This window comes from Rhodamnia argentea, chromosome 5, assembly GCF_020921035.1.
Source record: "Rhodamnia argentea isolate NSW1041297 chromosome 5, ASM2092103v1, whole genome shotgun sequence".
NCBI classification, from domain to species: Eukaryota; Viridiplantae; Streptophyta; class Magnoliopsida; order Myrtales; family Myrtaceae; genus Rhodamnia; species Rhodamnia argentea.
In genome coordinates, this window is record NC_063154.1 from 9,148,094 (window position 1) to 9,167,506 (window position 19,413).

General features: G+C 38.2%; 1 protein-coding gene across 4 annotated transcripts; it reads right to left on the minus strand.

Annotated features, from left to right (window-relative positions):
• Nucleotides 1-1,210: 1,210 nt before the first annotated feature.
• LOC115739907 (probable potassium transporter 17) lies at nt 1,211-7,503 on the minus strand. 4 transcript variants are annotated; one of them, XR_004015303.2, is made up of 9 exons: nt 7,323-7,503; nt 6,434-6,656; nt 4,937-5,179; nt 4,804-4,854; nt 4,404-4,664; nt 3,663-3,715; nt 3,217-3,586; nt 1,590-2,597; nt 1,211-1,504 (listed from the first exon to the last, which is right to left on the minus strand). XR_004015303.2 is itself a non-coding variant. In XM_030673208.2 (8 exons), the coding sequence occupies exons 1-8, from the start codon at nt 7,464-7,466 to the stop codon at nt 1,741-1,743; spliced, it is 2,202 nt and encodes a 733-aa protein (XP_030529068.1). In that variant the 5' UTR covers nt 7,467-7,503; the 3' UTR covers nt 1,211-1,740. The 4 variants fall into 4 exon arrangements, 3 of the variants coding, with proteins under 3 accessions (XP_030529068.1, XP_030529070.1, XP_030529069.1); XM_030673208.2 differs by having other exon boundaries at nt 1,211-2,597; XM_030673210.2 differs by lacking the exons at nt 6,434-6,656; nt 7,323-7,503 and adding exons at nt 5,317-5,380; nt 5,416-5,648 and having other exon boundaries at nt 1,211-2,597.
• Between the last annotated feature and the right edge of the window lie 11,910 nt (nt 7,504-19,413).

The window sequence follows — 19,413 nt, forward strand, 5'->3', positions numbered from 1 at the left end:
TGTTAAGGACAGACCGCGGCTTAGGCAATCTCGATATTCGGTCGTTCTTTAAGCACGGTACAGCCGCAATCGATGCGGAGATGGGAAATCGAGGATTGCCAAGAGCAAATATTAGATGGTCAATGCTTCACGAATAACTTAAGACTTCGGCATATCGATGTTACCGTTGTGATCTCGAGTAACATTCCAATCCCGATGATCCTGGTAGGCTTACCGTCCGAAGATTCCTCCACATTGAACTTCCTAAGTCCTCCATCGGGTGGGACTCCATGAGCAGAACCTTGTCTTCTTCCTCCTCATCAGGAGATCCATCCACGTTGTTCTTTTCCGAACATATAGACCACATCTTAAGTACAGAAGGCCATCATCCGACGTTGTCTACAAAGACACCCGTTGCATTCCTCATTTTACCATTACGGCGCACCAAAATGTTCCCTAAGACTCAGAGCAAACGAAGGAATGGATGGCGGGTTGTCTCATCATACCTCTCGCAGAAGGAGCTAAACCTCTTGATGCCAGCAGCACCTTGAACAACTCTTTCCTTCACTAGTTACCAACAGAAAATCTCAACTTTGGTTCGCACCGGATAGCATCAAACTGTTGATTCATTGTAGGAGCTTCCAGGCGAAGCGCTAGAGACTGTGTCATGAGGCACAATTTGGTGGGTCTGAGCAGATATATTCGTTCTTTCGCTCGGAGCCCGCTTCTGCTCTCCTAAACGTTCTTTTAACGACAGAATTTTTTTTGTTGTTTATTTCATAGGGGAGCTTAGAAAAGGGCTTTTACACCCGATACCCTGATACACCCGTGACCCGCCTATTGATCAAGTCTAGTCAAAGGAACTTTTGAGACTTGTCCGACATAATCGGAATAATGCCAATGTCAACTAGTAGAATTGACGTACACTCCACCAATTGGTAATAAGCTCCACTGCCTTACAGCATTTACGTTAACAACCACCCTCATGAACAAAGGATTTACCATCCCCATATTGTCGTAAGAGAGGTATTTTTCAACTTGTCGTGCTCAATATTTCTCTTTAAGTTGATCCAATTTTTTTGCATTGTACTCCTTTCAATCTCAACTACAAAAAGAGGTTTTACCCAAAAAAAAAAACAAGTTGCTTGGAACATCCGTTTGTGTGTGTGTGTGTGTGTGTCTCTCTCTCTTTTCCCATTTTATGCAATTAATTGGCTAATACAACCCCTATATGAAGTACCAACTCAACAAGATCAAAAGTGATGAGACCAGTAGATCAAAGAAGATCAGCAACCCAGAAAAATAACATATAGATGAGGACCAACACATAGATTTGAGTACATTAATGCAGGACTTCCTCCATATCCATCTATTGTCTCCACCATTTCCCATGCCAAAACTAAAATGCTATCTACAAGAAGTTCCAACCTCATTAGACCCTCCACGTACAAACTCTACAGCACTAGACTCCACAAACTGCCCGTCCAATTCAACCAGTCCAATCCCAACTTTTGGGGGAAGGACACTAGAAAAGGTGTTCGATCATCGTAAGAGCAGAACATGGAGACTGAATTGATACGTATTGTAGACTTAAGTAGATAAAAACTCACACGTCAGTAGTCATAATTTTATCTGACAGAACTCCATGGTAAGTACCACTTCTTCTCCCTCCAATTGGAAGTTCCCTGAACCAGAAGCCATCCATGCAACAACTTAATGACCAAGCTGTATACACAACCACTAGCAATGATGCATCACCTTTCACGCCTCGTAAAGCATTCCGACCTCAATACGCTGTGGCAGTGGCACCCCCAAAGCAGGCAGTGCGGACCTGCAATTTTTGTGCAAGACTTCATAGAAGCCAAGCAGAATCCTATCGAACCAGCCACAGCTATCGCTTATGTAAAACCTAGTCTTCCCTCGTATGTGTACGACACCGGCAAGCTTCGCCTCTTCTATATAAGCAACTTCTTGATACACTTCCTCTGGCGAGCCAGGCAATGAGAAACTCGACCAGGTCCGTAAGTGTGCAATCAGCACATTGGTAACTTGAGTGACCAAGTCGTCTCCTTCATGATTAAGTGAATCTGCATATCCATACTGAATCACACACCCATAAATTCCTTTAAGGCCCAGTTTATTTACAACAATTCTCTCATGTGGAGCGACCTTTGGAACCAATAAGTATCTTAGAGTAGTAAATACAGTGACTTTGTGAAGAGATCTCATGTTCTTTATGTAATGACCAAGAATGGGAGTAAGCCCATCTTGAATATTGGTGTAAAAGAAGCATAATCCAGGAACCCTATGTATACCAGGCTCAGACAATAATGCCTCAAGCCTGTCAAGGTTTATCTTATGTGTCAGCTCATACTCCATCTTTCTCTGCCTTCCATAGAACCAACCAAACATGATAAAGGCGAGAATAATAGATATGGCAAAAGGAATCCATCCACCCTCAGGAATTTTTGTGAAAACAGCGCTGACATAGACACCTTCCATCACAAAGAATACACAGAAATATAGCGCAACCAGCGCTATGGGAGTTCTCCAAATCATGATCATAACCAGGGTTAAGAGGATAGTGGTGATGAGCATAACTAGACTGACAACAACACCTGCAGGAGATGCTTAGGTGTTAGTGAAGTCTTTCCATATGATTATCAAATGTACCCAAAGAAAAACACTATCACTTATACTATGATAAACATTTTCATGGAGTGCCAACCCTTACTTTCAATAAATAGATTATGAATGCTTGATTGGGTTAACTGTGTAAAGAGATTTTATTCAGTACGCTATTGCACCTTGCTTAAGCATATTTCATATTCAGCGTCTTGCCTTCAAAACCTTTATAGAACGATTAGAAGTATCACAGTACTTTTCTTTTAGCAATTCTTATGTAGAAAGTACTTATTTAACTTTCCACCAAAACTAAAAACTATTATTTTTAGTCTGACATATTCTGAAAAACTACCACACTACCTTGGGTGACCTTAAATTTTCATAAGTACATATTTAAAAAATTGAGGTGTTTAGTATGAAATAAATCCCAAATCTCAAATGCCAAAAGCAAAAAGTTGAAAAACAAAACTCCAAGCAGACCGTCACAATTTATCTTCTTTATTCCGGTGGTCATATGCAGAAATTTTGGGGAAAAGAAGATGACATTAATGCAGCAATAACATACTAAAATGGTTGCTGTATGATACAGAATTCAGGACATGATATACCCACCAAAAGCATTGCCAATATCTTTTCCATCTCCAAAAATAAGAATGACGGCAACACAGAGGATCATGAGGATGTAATTAATTTCTGGAGAGTAAACTTCGCCTTCTTTGTTGGGGGAAGTATGAACCACCTTCACTCGAGGAAAATAATCAAGTACTACAGATTGCTTAATTACAGAAAAGGTAGCTGATATTAATGACTGGCTTGCAACAATTGCTGCCAGTGTGGCAACAACAAACATTGGCCAGTATATAGATTCTGGAATGAACTTGTAAAACCCATCTTCGTGATCATTAGGATGACGAATTAAGTACGCAGTCTGGCCAGCATATGTTAATACCAGTGACGGATATATCGTACATAGAAATGCTATCTGTCGAGGAAAAGTGGCATTAGACTGGTATATTGAAAAGGAATCAACACTAAGAGCTTGGGAGAGGAAGGTTCACCTGGATAGAAGTCCGATTGAAATGACCAAGATCAGCAAACAGAGCTTCTGAACCTGATATTATAAAAGAGTGACATGAATGTACCATGTTTACCATTGTCAGAAGCGTGAGTTTATCTTAAGGCACATCCGCAACACGAGCTTAGTTCATTATTAGGCATCAGTGGGCACTGAGAGCAGGTTTGAATCCACTATGGCCCAGTCCAATCAGTCGCATTACCGGAAGAGAGAGAGAGAGGGAGAGAGAGAGAGAGAGAGAGAGAGAGAGAGAGAGAGAGAGAGACTAACTACTGGAACACAAAATGGAATAGGTATTTCAGAGTGTGTCATGACATAATTCATCGTTGTACATAATAGAAAACAGTGGCAAAATTTAAAAGGTAAAGACCAAGATACTAAGTAATCCATTAGGCAATGTATCAGTAAAACTCCTTTTGCCTACCAAAGATTATAGCTCATAGTAAATTGCAGGAACAAGCAAATGATTCAGGAATTATTCTGTAAAGCGGACATTTAAAATACAGCAGCAAAACCTGACAAAATTCTCAGAATTACATAAATCCCTCATAAAACCTGACAACCTGGAAGTACCCATAAAAATCATAGTCAAAATTTCCATGGCTCCTATACTTACCATGTGCAACAGTTCAAATGAAAAAGGATCCATACTTCTATTCAAGTCACAAAAATGCGATCCTGTCAGTCTTGGAGCTCGTGTAATGTGAAATAAAAGTAAGCTCACCTGTAATACAAAGCACAGTTCCACCAAGTGATAGCCAACCTTCCGTGCCATTTCTCCAGAAGAAATGGACAATGTAGTGTGGTGACACGGCCTTGAGTATACTCGGATAATGCTTTATGATACTGTAAATTCCTACAAGTGGAGTGGTCAACGTCCATGCTCCCATGATGGGAGAAAAGAGGAAACTCACTTTAGATGTACCAAACTTTTGCAGTAGGAATAGAACGATAAGAACTATCGCAGAGAGTGCTTCCACCAAAGCTGAAAAAAAGTGAACATCTGTAAACCTACAAATGCTGGATTCTCTTTTTATTCACTTCAAACTTAACGCAGAACTTATGGGCTTAACAATTTCCCACCTTGAAAAAATAAAATAACATGGATAGTAGTTGATTCTTACATTTGCTGACAGAAGGAAAAGGTGCTCTTACTCCATCCATTGCCGATAACACTATCAACGAATATAATAAGTCAAAAACTCGAAACCCCAAACAGAAATCTCAGCAAAGGCGAAAAATGGCATGGTGACTAACCTGAAATTGCAGGGGTAAGAATACCATCACCGATTAGCATACACATCCCCAACATAGCAATAAAAAGCAGTACCCTCCTGGCAACTATGCTCTGTTCAAAGAATTTTCCAAGCCTACTTTGCTTTTCAGTGCCCTCAGGCCGGCCATGACGTACAAAACCAGAGTTTGATTCTGCACGTTTGGAATGGAGGATGCCAACATCCATTTTCCTACATAGCAATGAGTACAATGCAAACGTCCCACCTGCAATATCAGTTGTCTTCATCATCCAAAAACATAACAGCTCATAATTATAAGAGAATAATCAATTTAAATTTCCAAACAAACTGTCAGAAAGGTCAAAAGGCCATATTGAAGGAGAACTGAACATCATCAGACACCTCATAGCTATTGCCATGTTGAAAGTACTTTATTGGAAATTCATTAAGTTGTCCGACACTCGAAAAAACATACTGGAATGTCATTTAAAAATTTTTAAATGTTTTAGAAGCAAGTATACTGCAGAGATTAAGTTAACGATCAATAAGCTTCTGCGCTTCCCTTAGGCTAATAAGGTTGTGCAACTCTTCTGCTGAAAACCTTATTGTGAGTATGAGCCAACACAGAAAACAGTATCATCTCAGGAAAGGAAAGGGACACCAACAGAGAGCAAGAGAGAGGCTGTCTGCGCACACAGAATCATAGTCAAGCCTCCTTGCTCACACCTTACCGCGTATCTGAAATCATAGAACAAGGGGGCTTTCAAACTTCTCCATGAAACATGGTTTAATTCCGCTCTAAAACTTCCTGCAATATTTTCTTTTCATTTCCTCTTTGACAATAATAGACACTCCATAAAAAAAGGATCTCCATCATTAATGACCATGAGAAAGATCCAATATGTTTCCAAATAATAATTGTATGACTCATGGAGTGACTCTGAACTACTCAGCCTAGTTAACGGCTTAAACCACGATGCTCTAGGACACTGTAAAGTCCACTTCTGTTGGAAATAACCATTTTGCAGGTCATAGAATTTCTAAATTGTTTTACTATTTTCAATTTCCACAAACCTTCCTTCAAGCGTCACTCCTGACCCAATTTTCATTCTTTCTATTCGGTAGCGTCCTTTTAGCAAAAACTCGAGTAGAACCATGAAAGAAAATACTTTACCTGGCACTCTCAAAAAACAAAGAGCGACTCCTGTACAAACATAGCTTTTCAAGAGAGAGAACTACTCCAATAGAGCTTTCAAGCCTTTGCAGTTCATGTCACCAACTTTAAATTCTTGAGCCAACAACTGCATGCAGAACTCTGGATAACCACTTCTTCGACTAGACTGGCGTTGAAAACATAGAATAATGTGCAATGGTGTATGTAGAAGGACCTAAAGAGAGTGAACTAGAGTATATGGGAACCAGTAGGATTAGCAAAGCAACTGCATGAAATGAATATAATGCACCAACCCAGAAAGCGAACCAACGTAAATAGAAAACTTTATTAGGTTCTCGTGTTGACCTTCGCCTTGATCATCAGCTTTGAGAGCTATTCCAGCGTACTTTACAACACCAATGAGGGTGAGCGTCCAAAACATGATACTGTAGATCCCCAAGTAGTCTTCTTCTGTTGGAGACTTTAACGGCATTGATGGGTACACATATAGGGGAGATGTTACTAGGCCTCCAAACACGACCCCAAGTGTCTTGTAGGCAAGTATCAGAGTAGCCCATCTTCCCTTCCCCTGTTTCAAACACTTTCTTTACTCAGAACATACGACTGATCTTAAAATTGTTAAGGTATAATTTAAATAGTGCAATAACAAAATCCAAAATATATAAAAGACAAAAATTGGGAAGCAAAAACCGCGTAAACAAGGTTGAATTGCAGCAACTTTTACATGCTTATTAGCTGTTACACAGCAAACAGTGTTGATTGATACAAAAACAATTGACATTTTCTGCACAAACAGTTGTTCCTCATGATATCTGAGCTTGAAGTCCGAGTTTCTGGTTCTTAACGCTCTCTGATCTAGTTATTCTGATCTAGTTATTCTGCTTGTATTTCGCAGGTTATTAGCTTCTGCTCGGAGTCTCTTTGATGAGCAAATACAAATGTAATGCCCCGCGTTCGCAAGAGGAAGACTGCCCACAAATATGTTCGACGTTTTTTAGCCATTTAGCTAACATGCATTATTCAATTGTAAACTCGCACTTTGGAAATCACAACAAAAATGAACAACAAAACGAAGCTCAGCCCGACGCAGCTAATCGGGACATTCAGAAACCAGAGCATTCACAATCGACAATGAAGGATGAAGAACCACAAAGACATCGTCTTTTTTCGCACGGCAATCCCACCTACAACCCGAAAAACCCGAGCTTTCTATTTTGCCACACACAGAGAGTACCTTGTCCAGACGGTGATGACTCGTCAAGCCGCGAGGGTCGAGGAGGTGATGGTGGTGGCGGCCGTTGCTGCGAGCGGTGTCAGCCACGATCTCCGAGAGAGCGGCCGCCGGCTCCCGCGGTCCGACCGGTTGATTCGTGGGCATCTCCCCTCCCACCCCACCCACACACACACGCACACAACAGCTGACAGCACTCGATTTCGTGAACGTGAGAGAGTTTTTGAGACGACTCACTTTGCTTGAGCCACCCCCCCTCCCTTTCCCCCTCTTATAATGGCGTCCCTTCTTGTTCTATGATTTATTCGATATGCTTGCTCCACGTAAATCCGAATCATCACCCATCGACCCACTAATGTTTCCATGCAAAAAATGCGCGCCGACACAACAGGTGCGCGATCCGAATCAGAATTCCTAAAAAGCGATTTCGATATACGATTACGATTGAATCGAACCCGTATTGCATGTCTAATTATTTCGAACACGTGTGTCATGAGGGTCGACCAAATTCTTTTAAATCAAATTCCGAGCACGTGATAATATTGCGATTGTGGGAGCCTAACTAGGACAATAATTTCCTCGTAAGTCTATCTTGGGTATATTCTTTTGGAGTGTGAGAATTGTTTTGGACGAGAGATCTTTCGAGTTCTACCATGAATTTGAAAGGCATGTGCAGTTTTCATTGGGGGTTGAGGCTGGTTTTTGGATTAAGGTGTTTATTTGGATCTGCCCAAGAAGAGCAATGTTATATGTTTTCTACAAATTTGGAAATGGGATGTTTGGGAAAATTATGGAAAGTATTATATGTAAAACTATATATTAATAATAACTATATCCTATGTAAATAAAAGTCAAAGTCACATAACTGAGGGAATCCCAAATAAAGGTTCGAAGAGCCATTATTTTCTCAAAAGGGGGTCCAGAGTAGACATTATTTTAAATAAGAGCCTATATTAGTCTCAAAGAAGGGTCTAATTTTGTTGGTTCACCACATCTTTCTGCTAGTCTAGGGCATTTTCGGTCTTTATTTTTTATGAATTTTTTTCCTCTTTTTTCTTTTCTTTCTTTTCCTATTCCCAGTGGTCGGTCTCGGTGCAATGGCCAATAGCGGCAATGCCCGAAGAGGGTTAGCCAAGGGTTACCCTCACCTAATCTAGTGAGGCGACCCTTGCCTATTTAGGGCAAGGCCGCCCTTAACGGCCACAGGCAAGGGTAGGCCTCGCCTAGTGGCCGGCCGGGCTCGTCGGGCCCTCATTGGTCATAATAAAGGAAAAAAAAAAAAAGAAATGAGAAAAATATTAATTAAACAAATAACACAAAATTAAAATTATCTTTGGATGAAAATGCCATTGATTGGTCGAGGTCAAGCGCTTATTTGAAAATGTCATGGCAACTTTAGGCCATTATTTAAAATAAAGTCCACTTTGAGCCATCTTTTGAGAAAACAATAGCACTTTGGACATTTCTTTGAAAATTTCCCCATATAATAGGAGTCTTGATACTTAGAAAAAAAAATATTAATACCACCACAACTCCCAAATTATGGCCATTGCGATACTAATACCCAAATTTTTTTACCATAATTTTAAACCATTCTTGTCGCGACATCAATATCTCAAACTTTAACCTTCAAGTCCGTTAAAAAAAAAAAAACTTTAACCTTCAAGTTAGTCCTAGTGTGATGGAAGAGTCCTAATTTTATGTCAAACTAGTACAAACTTAGGATATTGATGATGCAAAAACAAAAAAAAAAGTTGGGGGGTATTGATGTCATAATGGTAAAGTTGAAGATTTTTTGTGACAGACGGATGATATTATTGTTACATCCGTGTAAGTTGAAAGTTTGATGATACAAAAGAAAAAAAAAAGTTTAAGTATTGGTGTCACAGTACCTAACCTAATTTAGAGTTTTTGGCGATTATCTTTCGAGGAAAAGACAAAAAAGATGCTAAAAGTTGGTACCGGACACAAACTTAAATCTTTTGACTTCATTATTATTTTGGGCGTGCGAGCAAATAGAACACAAATATTTTCCAGGTAAGAAGCCTTTTCATTTCCCTTTTTGCCCTCCAAAAAGATCATTTTAGTGAAAGAGTGGGGACCATTTATAGTCACATCAAACATGACCTTAAAAACAAAAACACTACGGTGGCTTGACTTGACATAAACCCCACCCTCTTTTGTTTGTAGCTTTGCTTCAACCCCGGTGGCTCAGAATATTCCACCACGAGCCATATGATATTCAGCACTTGGGAGGTACACACGACACGACGTTTGAGATTGTGACCCCAGCACGAAGACTCTTCAAAAGATTTCAAAACGTTCATCAGAAGACCAAACTTCATCCTGGGTGAGTCTTTAAGGTTTTCCCATGAGCATCCGTGGCAGAGCATGGCCTTTTGCTGTTGTACTGAAATGTCGTAAATCTCGGGGTCATTCGACCGATCTGGGTGTCATAGCTTGCTTTTTTGCTCCGATAATTAAAATATACCGAAACGCAGATGTGCATGATAGATCATATAGATCACATCAACAATATCGGGCATACGTGAGACGTGACTAGTGTCATTTACGACAATTTGCCACAATGAGAAGCATCCATCGATATTTAGTGGGTCAGCACTTTGGAATGTCCACCCCCACCAACACAACAAATAAAAAAAAAATAAAAAGGTATAAGTACTTAATTTAGGTCATGTTTCTTGATCCCTTACTCTGCTCGGATGTTCTAAAAAAAAACATAAGATTATATGGACTTTGTGAATGCTTTTCTTCCTTTTCGCTCGTGGATGCTGTGAATCTTCTAAGTGCAATATTTAGAGACACCATTTAGGACGGACCCACCTAAAAATGTCCCACAAGCCCATGATATTTAGGACTTAGGAGGTATACAACAGTAAGAAAAATTACCAAAAAAGTTTTAAACATATTGCAATTGTATCATTTCAATTCATTCAATCAGTTTTGACCGGCATGCACTCACGTTGATACCGGCTGGCGTCGACCGTTCGATGACATAATATTTTAATATTTTTTGATTTTTTTTATTCTTTTATTTTTTTTATCATTTTTTTTTTCTTCTTCCCTTCTCTTCTTCTTCTTCCTCCGGCCGGTGATGGCTTGAGAAGCTCTCCCTTGCCGACCACTGGTGAGGGTGAGCCTCCCCGTCGCCGGGTGAGGCTTGGTCTCGCTATGAGCTTTGCTTGCTCGTTGGCCATCACCTCTAGCCAGCATAAGAAGAAGAGGGAATAAAAAAATAAAAAAAATAAAAATTTAAGAAATTTAAAAATTATTAAAATATTATGTTGTCGGATGGTTGGTATTCACGTCAACATCAATCAGTCAAAATTGGTCGGATAGACTGAGTTGACATAATTGTAAAAGGTTTAAGATTGAATCAGCAAAAAAAAAAAAAAAAAAATTTAAGATTGAATTGATATAATTGCAATAGTTGAAATATGGAAAAGATTATCTGGAATTTGTGAATGCTTTTCTTCCTCTTTGCTCGTGGATACTGTGAATCTTCTCAGTGGAATATTTAAGGACACCATTTAGAACGAACCCACCTAAAAATTTTCCCCCAGCCCACGATATTTAGTTCTTAGGAGGTATAGATGATGTACGAGGTTGTGACCCTCGGCAGTAGGACTCTTCGAAAGATACCAAAACGTTTATCAAGTGATCAACTTCATCGTGGATGAATCTAGGGTTTTCTGTAAGCAGCCGTGTCCCCGCAATCGTAATCTATCACTATTAAACTGAAATGTCATTGATCTTAGTCCGTACGCATATCTCGGCTCACGATGAGGATGTTAGAGTAGAACAAAAAAAAAAAGCAGATCTCAATTTGGATGGTTGTGATATTTTACATTTCAACCCAATAAGAGAGAGAGATGTGTCAAACTGGTGGGTCGAAAATGGTTCGACTTAAATTGACATATTTAACCTATTTCATATAGTACAAATTTAACACCGATACCCGATTCATATTACTTAAACACTTATATATTTAACCAAATAATTAAAAACTTGTTTTTGTATAGTTTTTAAAAAATGATTATATTGCTAAAATACTTTCGTGTAGTGCAAATTAAGTGGAAATTTTTATAATTTTATATTTTTTTAAAAAATATTTTTTATTTTCTATTTTTTTTCCCTTGTTTTTCCTATGAAATCCGGCGGCTGGCATTGGACAAAGAAAAACGAAACTCATGCAGAAGGAGGACAAGATTTGCACGTAAGCACCTCGTAAACGAATTCCACGTGGGTCGACTTCCGATTGAAAGGACAAGATTTTACTTCCTGAACAGTTTTTATATTTTAGATTTCGTTCTTTAACTTATAAAAAATAAAAATAAGAAACAAAAATTAAAAATCAGAAAATATAAACTAATAATCTTGACAAGCTAAGTGGAGTGTAAATGAGTTTGTCTAGCTAAATGGGTTGTAAATAGAGTTCAAAGACAAATTCATTTGTGAATCACATATAATAGGACCGAATTTGAAGGTTTAAGATTTTTTTTTTTGGTCAGATGGAAGGTTTAAGATTGAATCACCATAAGTGTAACAAATTTACAAATTTTTTGATAATTTGTTGAAACTCATGCGAGCTGTGCTGGCCAGAATGATTTCAACTGAAGCAACAAGCACCTGACAAGTTTACATGCGGATGTCAATCAAAAGCATGCCTAATGCTGATGGAATGGGCACTGGATTATCCAAATTTGTCCTGGTTTTTTGCACCAAAAGTTGAAATAAACTGTGAAGCGGTGGCTTACCTGAGGTGTCTCACCAGGGGTGGCAACGCCATAAGGTCTAATTGCACGAAGTTAATGAAAAAAATTAATTATGTTAATGTGATAAATTTTAGGATTTAACTGCATTTTTGAAAATTTTTAAAATTTAATTATATAAGACTTATGGGGGAAAATTACCAAAAAAGTCTTAAATATATTGTATTTATGCCAATTTAGTCATAAACATTTTTTTGTCAATTGAGTCATAAATCTTTTGTATTTACGTCAATTTAATCCATCCGGCCAATTTTGTCTGGTTGGTGCCGACGTGGACACCGATTGGATAGACGACGGGTTGGAGGGAGACGGAGAAGAAAAGAAAGAGAAAAAGAAAGAAAATAAGATAAGATAAATAAATAATTTATTCCAACTTTGTCGCTTGCGTGCTTGTTATTGTAAAATTGATGTCAAATCAGTTCATTAATATAGGGAAATTTCGGAGGCCTACCCACTTCCAACAGCTTTCTTTCTAGGATACGACCTAAAACCCACTTGCAGAAAGAATTTCCAATGCAATAGCTAAAACTTTAAAATATTTTAAAGTTTAAAAGTAAGTCTCATTAGCCAATTCTTGCGATGCTCCTAACCACTTAATTAAACAATGATTTGCTCGATCATCACGTTAAAATCTCTGGATTTTACTCAAGTCAAGTTTATGGTACATATCGCACTTTCACCGTGAAGTTCACGGCTCCCTTTCGTTGAAAATCCAATAAAGCACGTACACCATACCACTAATAATCTTCTTATAAATTAAAAAATTCATTGGATATTTCAATAAGTTTTGAAATATTAAAAGCTATTATTATTGTAACGGTTTTTTACAGTTATTAGAATTGCTATCTATTATTCTCACCGACACTTTATTGTATCTTGAAAAATATTTAACGGAAACAATTAGCAACGTTATGGGGTAAATAAATCCTTAAAGAGAATGCAATCACGCTTCAAAGTCTGATTCCGTTGTTCATTCCATTCGCTAAATTTTCCAACAAAAAATAGGTTAACTAGTGAGTGAAATCACACACACGCACACACTCTCTCTCTCTCTCTCATGTCAATCTTTCTCTCATACTCATTTAATTTTTCGCTAGATTTAGCAAAATTTTTCTAGCATTTGTCCTCACATTTATGACGCAGGTGGCAACCTACATGAAAGTACAGAACAGAGGTTCCAATTATGGACATGCACCACCACAACTGCTATGGAGCTGATAGTTCCTTTCTTCGTGATGGAAGATTGCTAGTGAAGTTTCAAGTAATAAAGATGTTGTTGTACTCATTATTCTCCAACATTTCTCTCTTTCTTACGTTCAATTTTGCTTCGCTTATCTTTGATTTATTTTCCTCTAATGTAATGTAAAGTAGTGAGTTTATATGATAAACCTATTTAATGTTACTCACATTAATATCTACGTACGGCTATTTTCGTGAAAATCACATTGTCCTTAACATATGTGATGAAACTGTACATTACGGTGTGAACTTAATTTATTATTTAAAATCTAAAAGTAAGTCTCCTTAGCCAATTCTTATGATGATCCTAGCCACTTAAGTAAACAAAAGATTTGCTTGATCATCACGTTAATATCTCCGGCTTTTACTCAAGTCAAGTCTATGGCACATCGCACTTCCATCGTGAGGTTCACGGTTCCCTTTCATTGAAAAAACAATAAAGCATGTACCCCGCACAACTGATAATCTTCTCATAAATTAAAAGAAAAAAAAATACATGGTGGATATGATTTGGCTTAGGTTCATTATCGAAACCCTCGTATGGCTAATTTACCGGTACGAACATTCTCACTCAAAACTATCGTAGTGTTGGACGATCCTAAATTTCGCTTATGCTTATATATATATATATATATATGTAGATAGGGCTGGGCACCGGGTCGTGCTAGGCCGAGCCAAGTTCCTTTAAAATAAATCAAAAAATTATCTTTAATGATCATTGAAGAAAATTAATGAAAAACACTCATGCAATTAAACTAAAATCTAATACAAATACAATTTCACATAATTTGATAAAGAAAAAAAATACATATGACTGTGTCCCAATAACAATTACACAGAAATTACACTAAAAGTGCATGTATGATAAATTCAATATCTTGGGAGTCGTGTCCCTCATTATGGTTTGGATGATACACTATTGTTGTTGTCGTCCTCTTGTTCATGTTGGGCGCATTCATCTGGACTCCATTCTTACGAAAATCAATCATGCGTCACGACAGTCGTTCCTAAAGTTTTCGCAGACAAGCTAGACCTATTGTCTTCCAAGATCCATAGACTAGTACTGAACATGGACTCCAATTCTTATGTATTTGGAGTAGTTTGTTCCCAAGCACGTCACCAACTTATAGGTAGATGAAGACGAAGACCTAGAGAAATGCTAGGGGTGTTTTCCTTCTTACAAACTAAAGACCATACAATTCTCTAGACATTGCTTGACGTGGGCACCATCTCCGTCCATAGGGTAAAACTCGTCGTATCGAATCGACTGGAATGTGCAGCAAACATAGTCCAGAGCTAACTCATTTCCATCACCAAAGTACGTTCCACAGGAACCTCCTTATCCAGTCTCAAATTCTATAATAGTGAACCAACAAAGTTTTTAGCCCTTCCAACTTGAACCTCAGAGCAAAAACGGTGGATCTCACCAAAAAAAAAAAAAAAAAAAAGGCAGAACATCTTTCATTATTAGAGGAGTTTCGCCTTCATGGCAAGCTAGGGCTGAGCATAATGGCCCGACTAAACCGAGAACCGCCCGGATCGAATCAAACCGGTCTATTGGGTCTAGCTCCCGATTGGCTGATTCCCAGTGCTAGGGGGGAACCCCGACCAACCGGACTGCCCATAAATCTAAACCTAAACTTAAGATACATAGGATGCTTAATATGACTTCAAGGTTTAGCGACAATGCGATATTATTAGCGAGATGTGATCTGGTGAATAAGTTGTTAACGAGAAAAATTTAATGCCAAATCACAAAAAAAATATGAACGGTCCAATGATTGGACTGCTCGAAAATCAAAACTGGATCGGAAACCAATCACCCTAATGCCAACGACAGGTGTGACACACGTGCTACTTTGCGCAACATATATTCTCTTGTTATTCTTTTTGCTATGTGGTCGATGGACAATCAGTTGCCCTTTTAATGACTCTATTTGAATTGCACGTACCTGAACTCATCTCTGTTATATCATGTGAAGCAAATTCATTGGGGGATTTCACTAATACACTTTTCGCGCAATAATTTCATAAACACCAAGGCTTGCTATATATAGATTGTAAAAAGTAACTTTAAAATTATGTTTCAAAGTTACTCCAATCCGTAAATATCCGTACCTTCTTTACATGATTGAAGTTTTGTTCTTTTTCACGCACATGGTGCGCGCTCTTTCGTCATTTGTATAGAGAAGGACCTCGAGAGCGATTTTTGAGGTCCCCTGTCTGAAAAAGGTTTCCTTGCACAAGCTCCCATGAATCGTGCGATACATGTGAGAATCAAGTTGTCATCACTCATTAGGATATGCCACAGATTGCATTATTCCTAGCATGACTACGGGATTGCTTCACCAACCAGCTCACATAATAACATCACATGCCCAATAGAAAAACAACTTATTGAAATATTATCCCGCATTGCTTGCTGATGGGTCATGATGTGATCTTATTCAACCGAATAGCTATCATAGTATCAGAGCCAGTGTTATCCCCTTCACGTATGTGTGTTCACCACTCATCAATCAAATTTCATGTGTCGCCTAATCCAAACTACACGTGAGAGGAGATATTGAAATATTGTCCAATATTACTTGACAACGGTTCTACATGCTCTTTTTTGGACTTATTGCAACTTACAGTTTGGTTGCAAATAGAAACTTTCTACATCGGCAGATAAAAATAAGTTATAGTTAGATTGTTGGAAGGTTTAAGGTAAAAAATGATAAACGGCATGAAGACTTTGAAGTTTCGTTGTGTTTGATGGCTTGACCGGACGGATCTTTGAGGGCATTGACTTGGAAATGTCGATTCATGCTTTAGGATATGGAAAAGATTTAGTGTCTTTTCCTTGTGAATCAAACCAAGAGACCCGTTTGACTCAAACCCAGCACTAATGTATTCATCGAAAACCTAATTGAAAGATCTAATTTAGGCAATCATCAAAGCACTCTGGACACTCAATCTATTTATCGCAGCAATGATGGACTTTGCAGAGCTCCTCTTTTGAAAGTTTGTCCGGGAGATAAGCATAATGATATGAATAGACAATATGGTCGCAATTCAAGCGAAGATGAACGTTGGTTTTACTTAGGATTGGGATCGGGTTTCGCGGTGGCACTTGTGGGATTCGGCGGCATATTACATGTCAATCTATCTTGGAGGATCTCTTGTTTACGAATAATGGATAAGATTATTGGAAAATTGTCAATTGCGAGTATGTTTACTATAATTTGGTTCAAGAGAGCTCTTCAGTGTCAGCTATGCGAAAAAGAGGTTAACTGGTGAGTGAAATCTCTCTCTCTCTCTCTCTCTCTCTCTCTCTCTCTTTCTCATGATTCATATCGATCTTTCTCTCATATTCATTTAATTTTTCGATAGATTTTGCTAATTGTTTCTAGCATTTGTCCTCACATTTGTGACGCAGGTGGCACCCTACAAGAAAGTACAAAACAGATGTTCCAATTACGGACGTGCACCACCACTACTGCTGTGGAGCTGATAGTTCCTTTCTTCATGATGGAAGATTACCCATTATTCTCCAACATTTCTCTCTTTCTTACAATCAATTTTGCTTCGCTTAATCATTCATTTATTTTCCTCTAATGTAAAGTAGTGAGTTTATGTGATAAACCTATTAAATGTTACTGACATTAATATCTACGTATGGCTATTTTCGTGAAGATCACATTGTCCTTAACAGATTCGATGAAACTGTACATTACGGTGTGAACTTAATTATGATTGATGAAGGAGGAGGAAGGAATGCTTGAGTGCTTGTTATTGTAATATTGATTTTTCTAAAATAGTGCGCTGATAGAGGCCCGTCCACTTCCAAAGGCGTGAAACGCACTTATTAGAAAGAATATCCGATGTATTGGCTAAATTTTTTAAAATAATGTGAAGTCTGAAAGTAAGTCTCCTTAGTCAATTCTTATGATGATCCTATAGCCACTTAAGTAAACAAAAGATTTGCTTGATCATCACGTTAATATCTCAGGCTTTTACTCAAGTCAAGTCCGATTCTTTCATGGTGATGTTCACGGCTCCCATTCGTTGAAAGTACAATAAAGTACGCACACTATACAACTAATAATCTTCTTATAAATTAAGAAGTTCATGGTGAATATGATTTGGTTTAGGTTTATGACCTATGGCTGATGTTACCAATATGAACATCCACACTCGAAAGGAATTATCGTAGTGTTGGTCGACCCTAGATTTCGCTTAAGCTTTTATGTCTATGGTGGAAGATATGCACTTCCAACTTGCAAATCATTAATGACAAGCAAGAATTGGGGGAGATAGTAACCCATACACCAGTAGGGTTGGGCGCCGGGTTGTTCTGGGGCCGAGCCAAAGTTTCTTGAAAAAGATTAATTTATAATTTTCTTAATGACCATTGAAGAAAATTAATGTAAAACACTCATTCAATTAAAACTAAATTATAACACAAATAAAATTCCACATAATGTGAAAAAGAAAAATACATATAAACGTGTCCTAATAATTTTATTTTGGTCAGACGTGTCCTAACAATGACTACACACACATGTTTATCTTCCAAGATCCATTGGCTACTACTGTACATGGAATTTAATAGCACCGTAGACACCGCTGGTGGGTCGGTATGTCACGAACCATGTGGAAGAAATTAAGAAGGTAGTGGCTCTTCCCTTCCATTACCAATTCTATCAATGTGTTTGGAGGAGCTTCTTCTAAAGTACGTCACATAGTCACCCACTTATTGGCAGATGAAGACGAAAACCTAGCGAAAGGCTTAGGTTTTCTTGTTACGAAGCGAAAACCATACAAGTTTCTAGACATTACTCGATAAGGGGTGGCATCTTCGTCCATCGGGTAAAACTTGTTATATCGAATCGACTCGCATGTGCAGCGCACACATTCTGGAGTTAACTCATCTCCATCACCAAAATCCTTTTCACTTGAACCTGCTTATCTAGTCTCAAATTTTCGTGATATTTAACAATGAGAATTCCGAGCCCTTACAACTTGAATTTCAGAGCCAAAACAGGGGATGTCAAAGACGACGAAGAAGAAGAAAACAGGGGACCCTTACCCATTCGCCTTCATGGCAACAACCGGTGCGACACCAGTGCTCCTTGCTGTTCTGTTTGTTACGTGGTCAATGGACAACCAATTACCCTTATCATCGCAGCATTTTATACTTGAATGGCAAGTACCTGAACCCATCTCTGTTATATGTGGAGCAAATTTACTGGGAGAATTCAATAATACAATTTTGCACAATAATTTCATAAACAACAATACTTGCTGCTATATGTATTGTAACAAGTAATTTTACATTATCTACAAAACCTTGAATTGAAAATATCAAGGTTATTTACGTGCAATCCACATAGTCTTCACATCCAAATTTTGAAATTAATTAACATCGTCCGTCGATACTAATTTGAATTTACATGATTGAAGTTTTGTTATTTTGTCACGCTCACGGTGTGCGCTCTTTTGTTATAAGTATAAAGAAAGACCTCGAGAGCAAATTTTTTACGTCTCCTGTCTGAAAAAGGTTTTCTTGCACAAGCTCCCATGAATCGTGTGAGAATCAAAGTTATCACCACTCGTTAGAATTTGCCACAGATGGCTTCAGAATCAGCATGTACAAAAACATGACACGCGCAACAGAATAAACAATGTGAAATCGGGTCTCTCCTGTTCAACTAGGACCTTGGTTCTTGCTAGAAAAATACCCTATGGTGTTTAGAAGATAACAAAATAATCAAAGGCTCTAATGTGTTTATTGATTGAGTAGAACCAGGTGAAAGATGCACAAGCCGTTATGCAGATATTGTATTAACAAAACTTCTGAAGGTTATCCATCAATGGTGAACAAAGCATTAGGTGTAGAAGTGTCTACAAGCTGGAGGTACCTAAGTAGAAGGTAAACAAACATAATACATGAATTTCAATAAAACTTCAAAGGACCTTGGATAGGTGAAAAGCGAGGTAGAGCCACGATGGCCAATATGCTTGGAGAAACCAGAGGATGGAAGCTTAAAAAATGTTCTGGTTATTACATCAAAAGT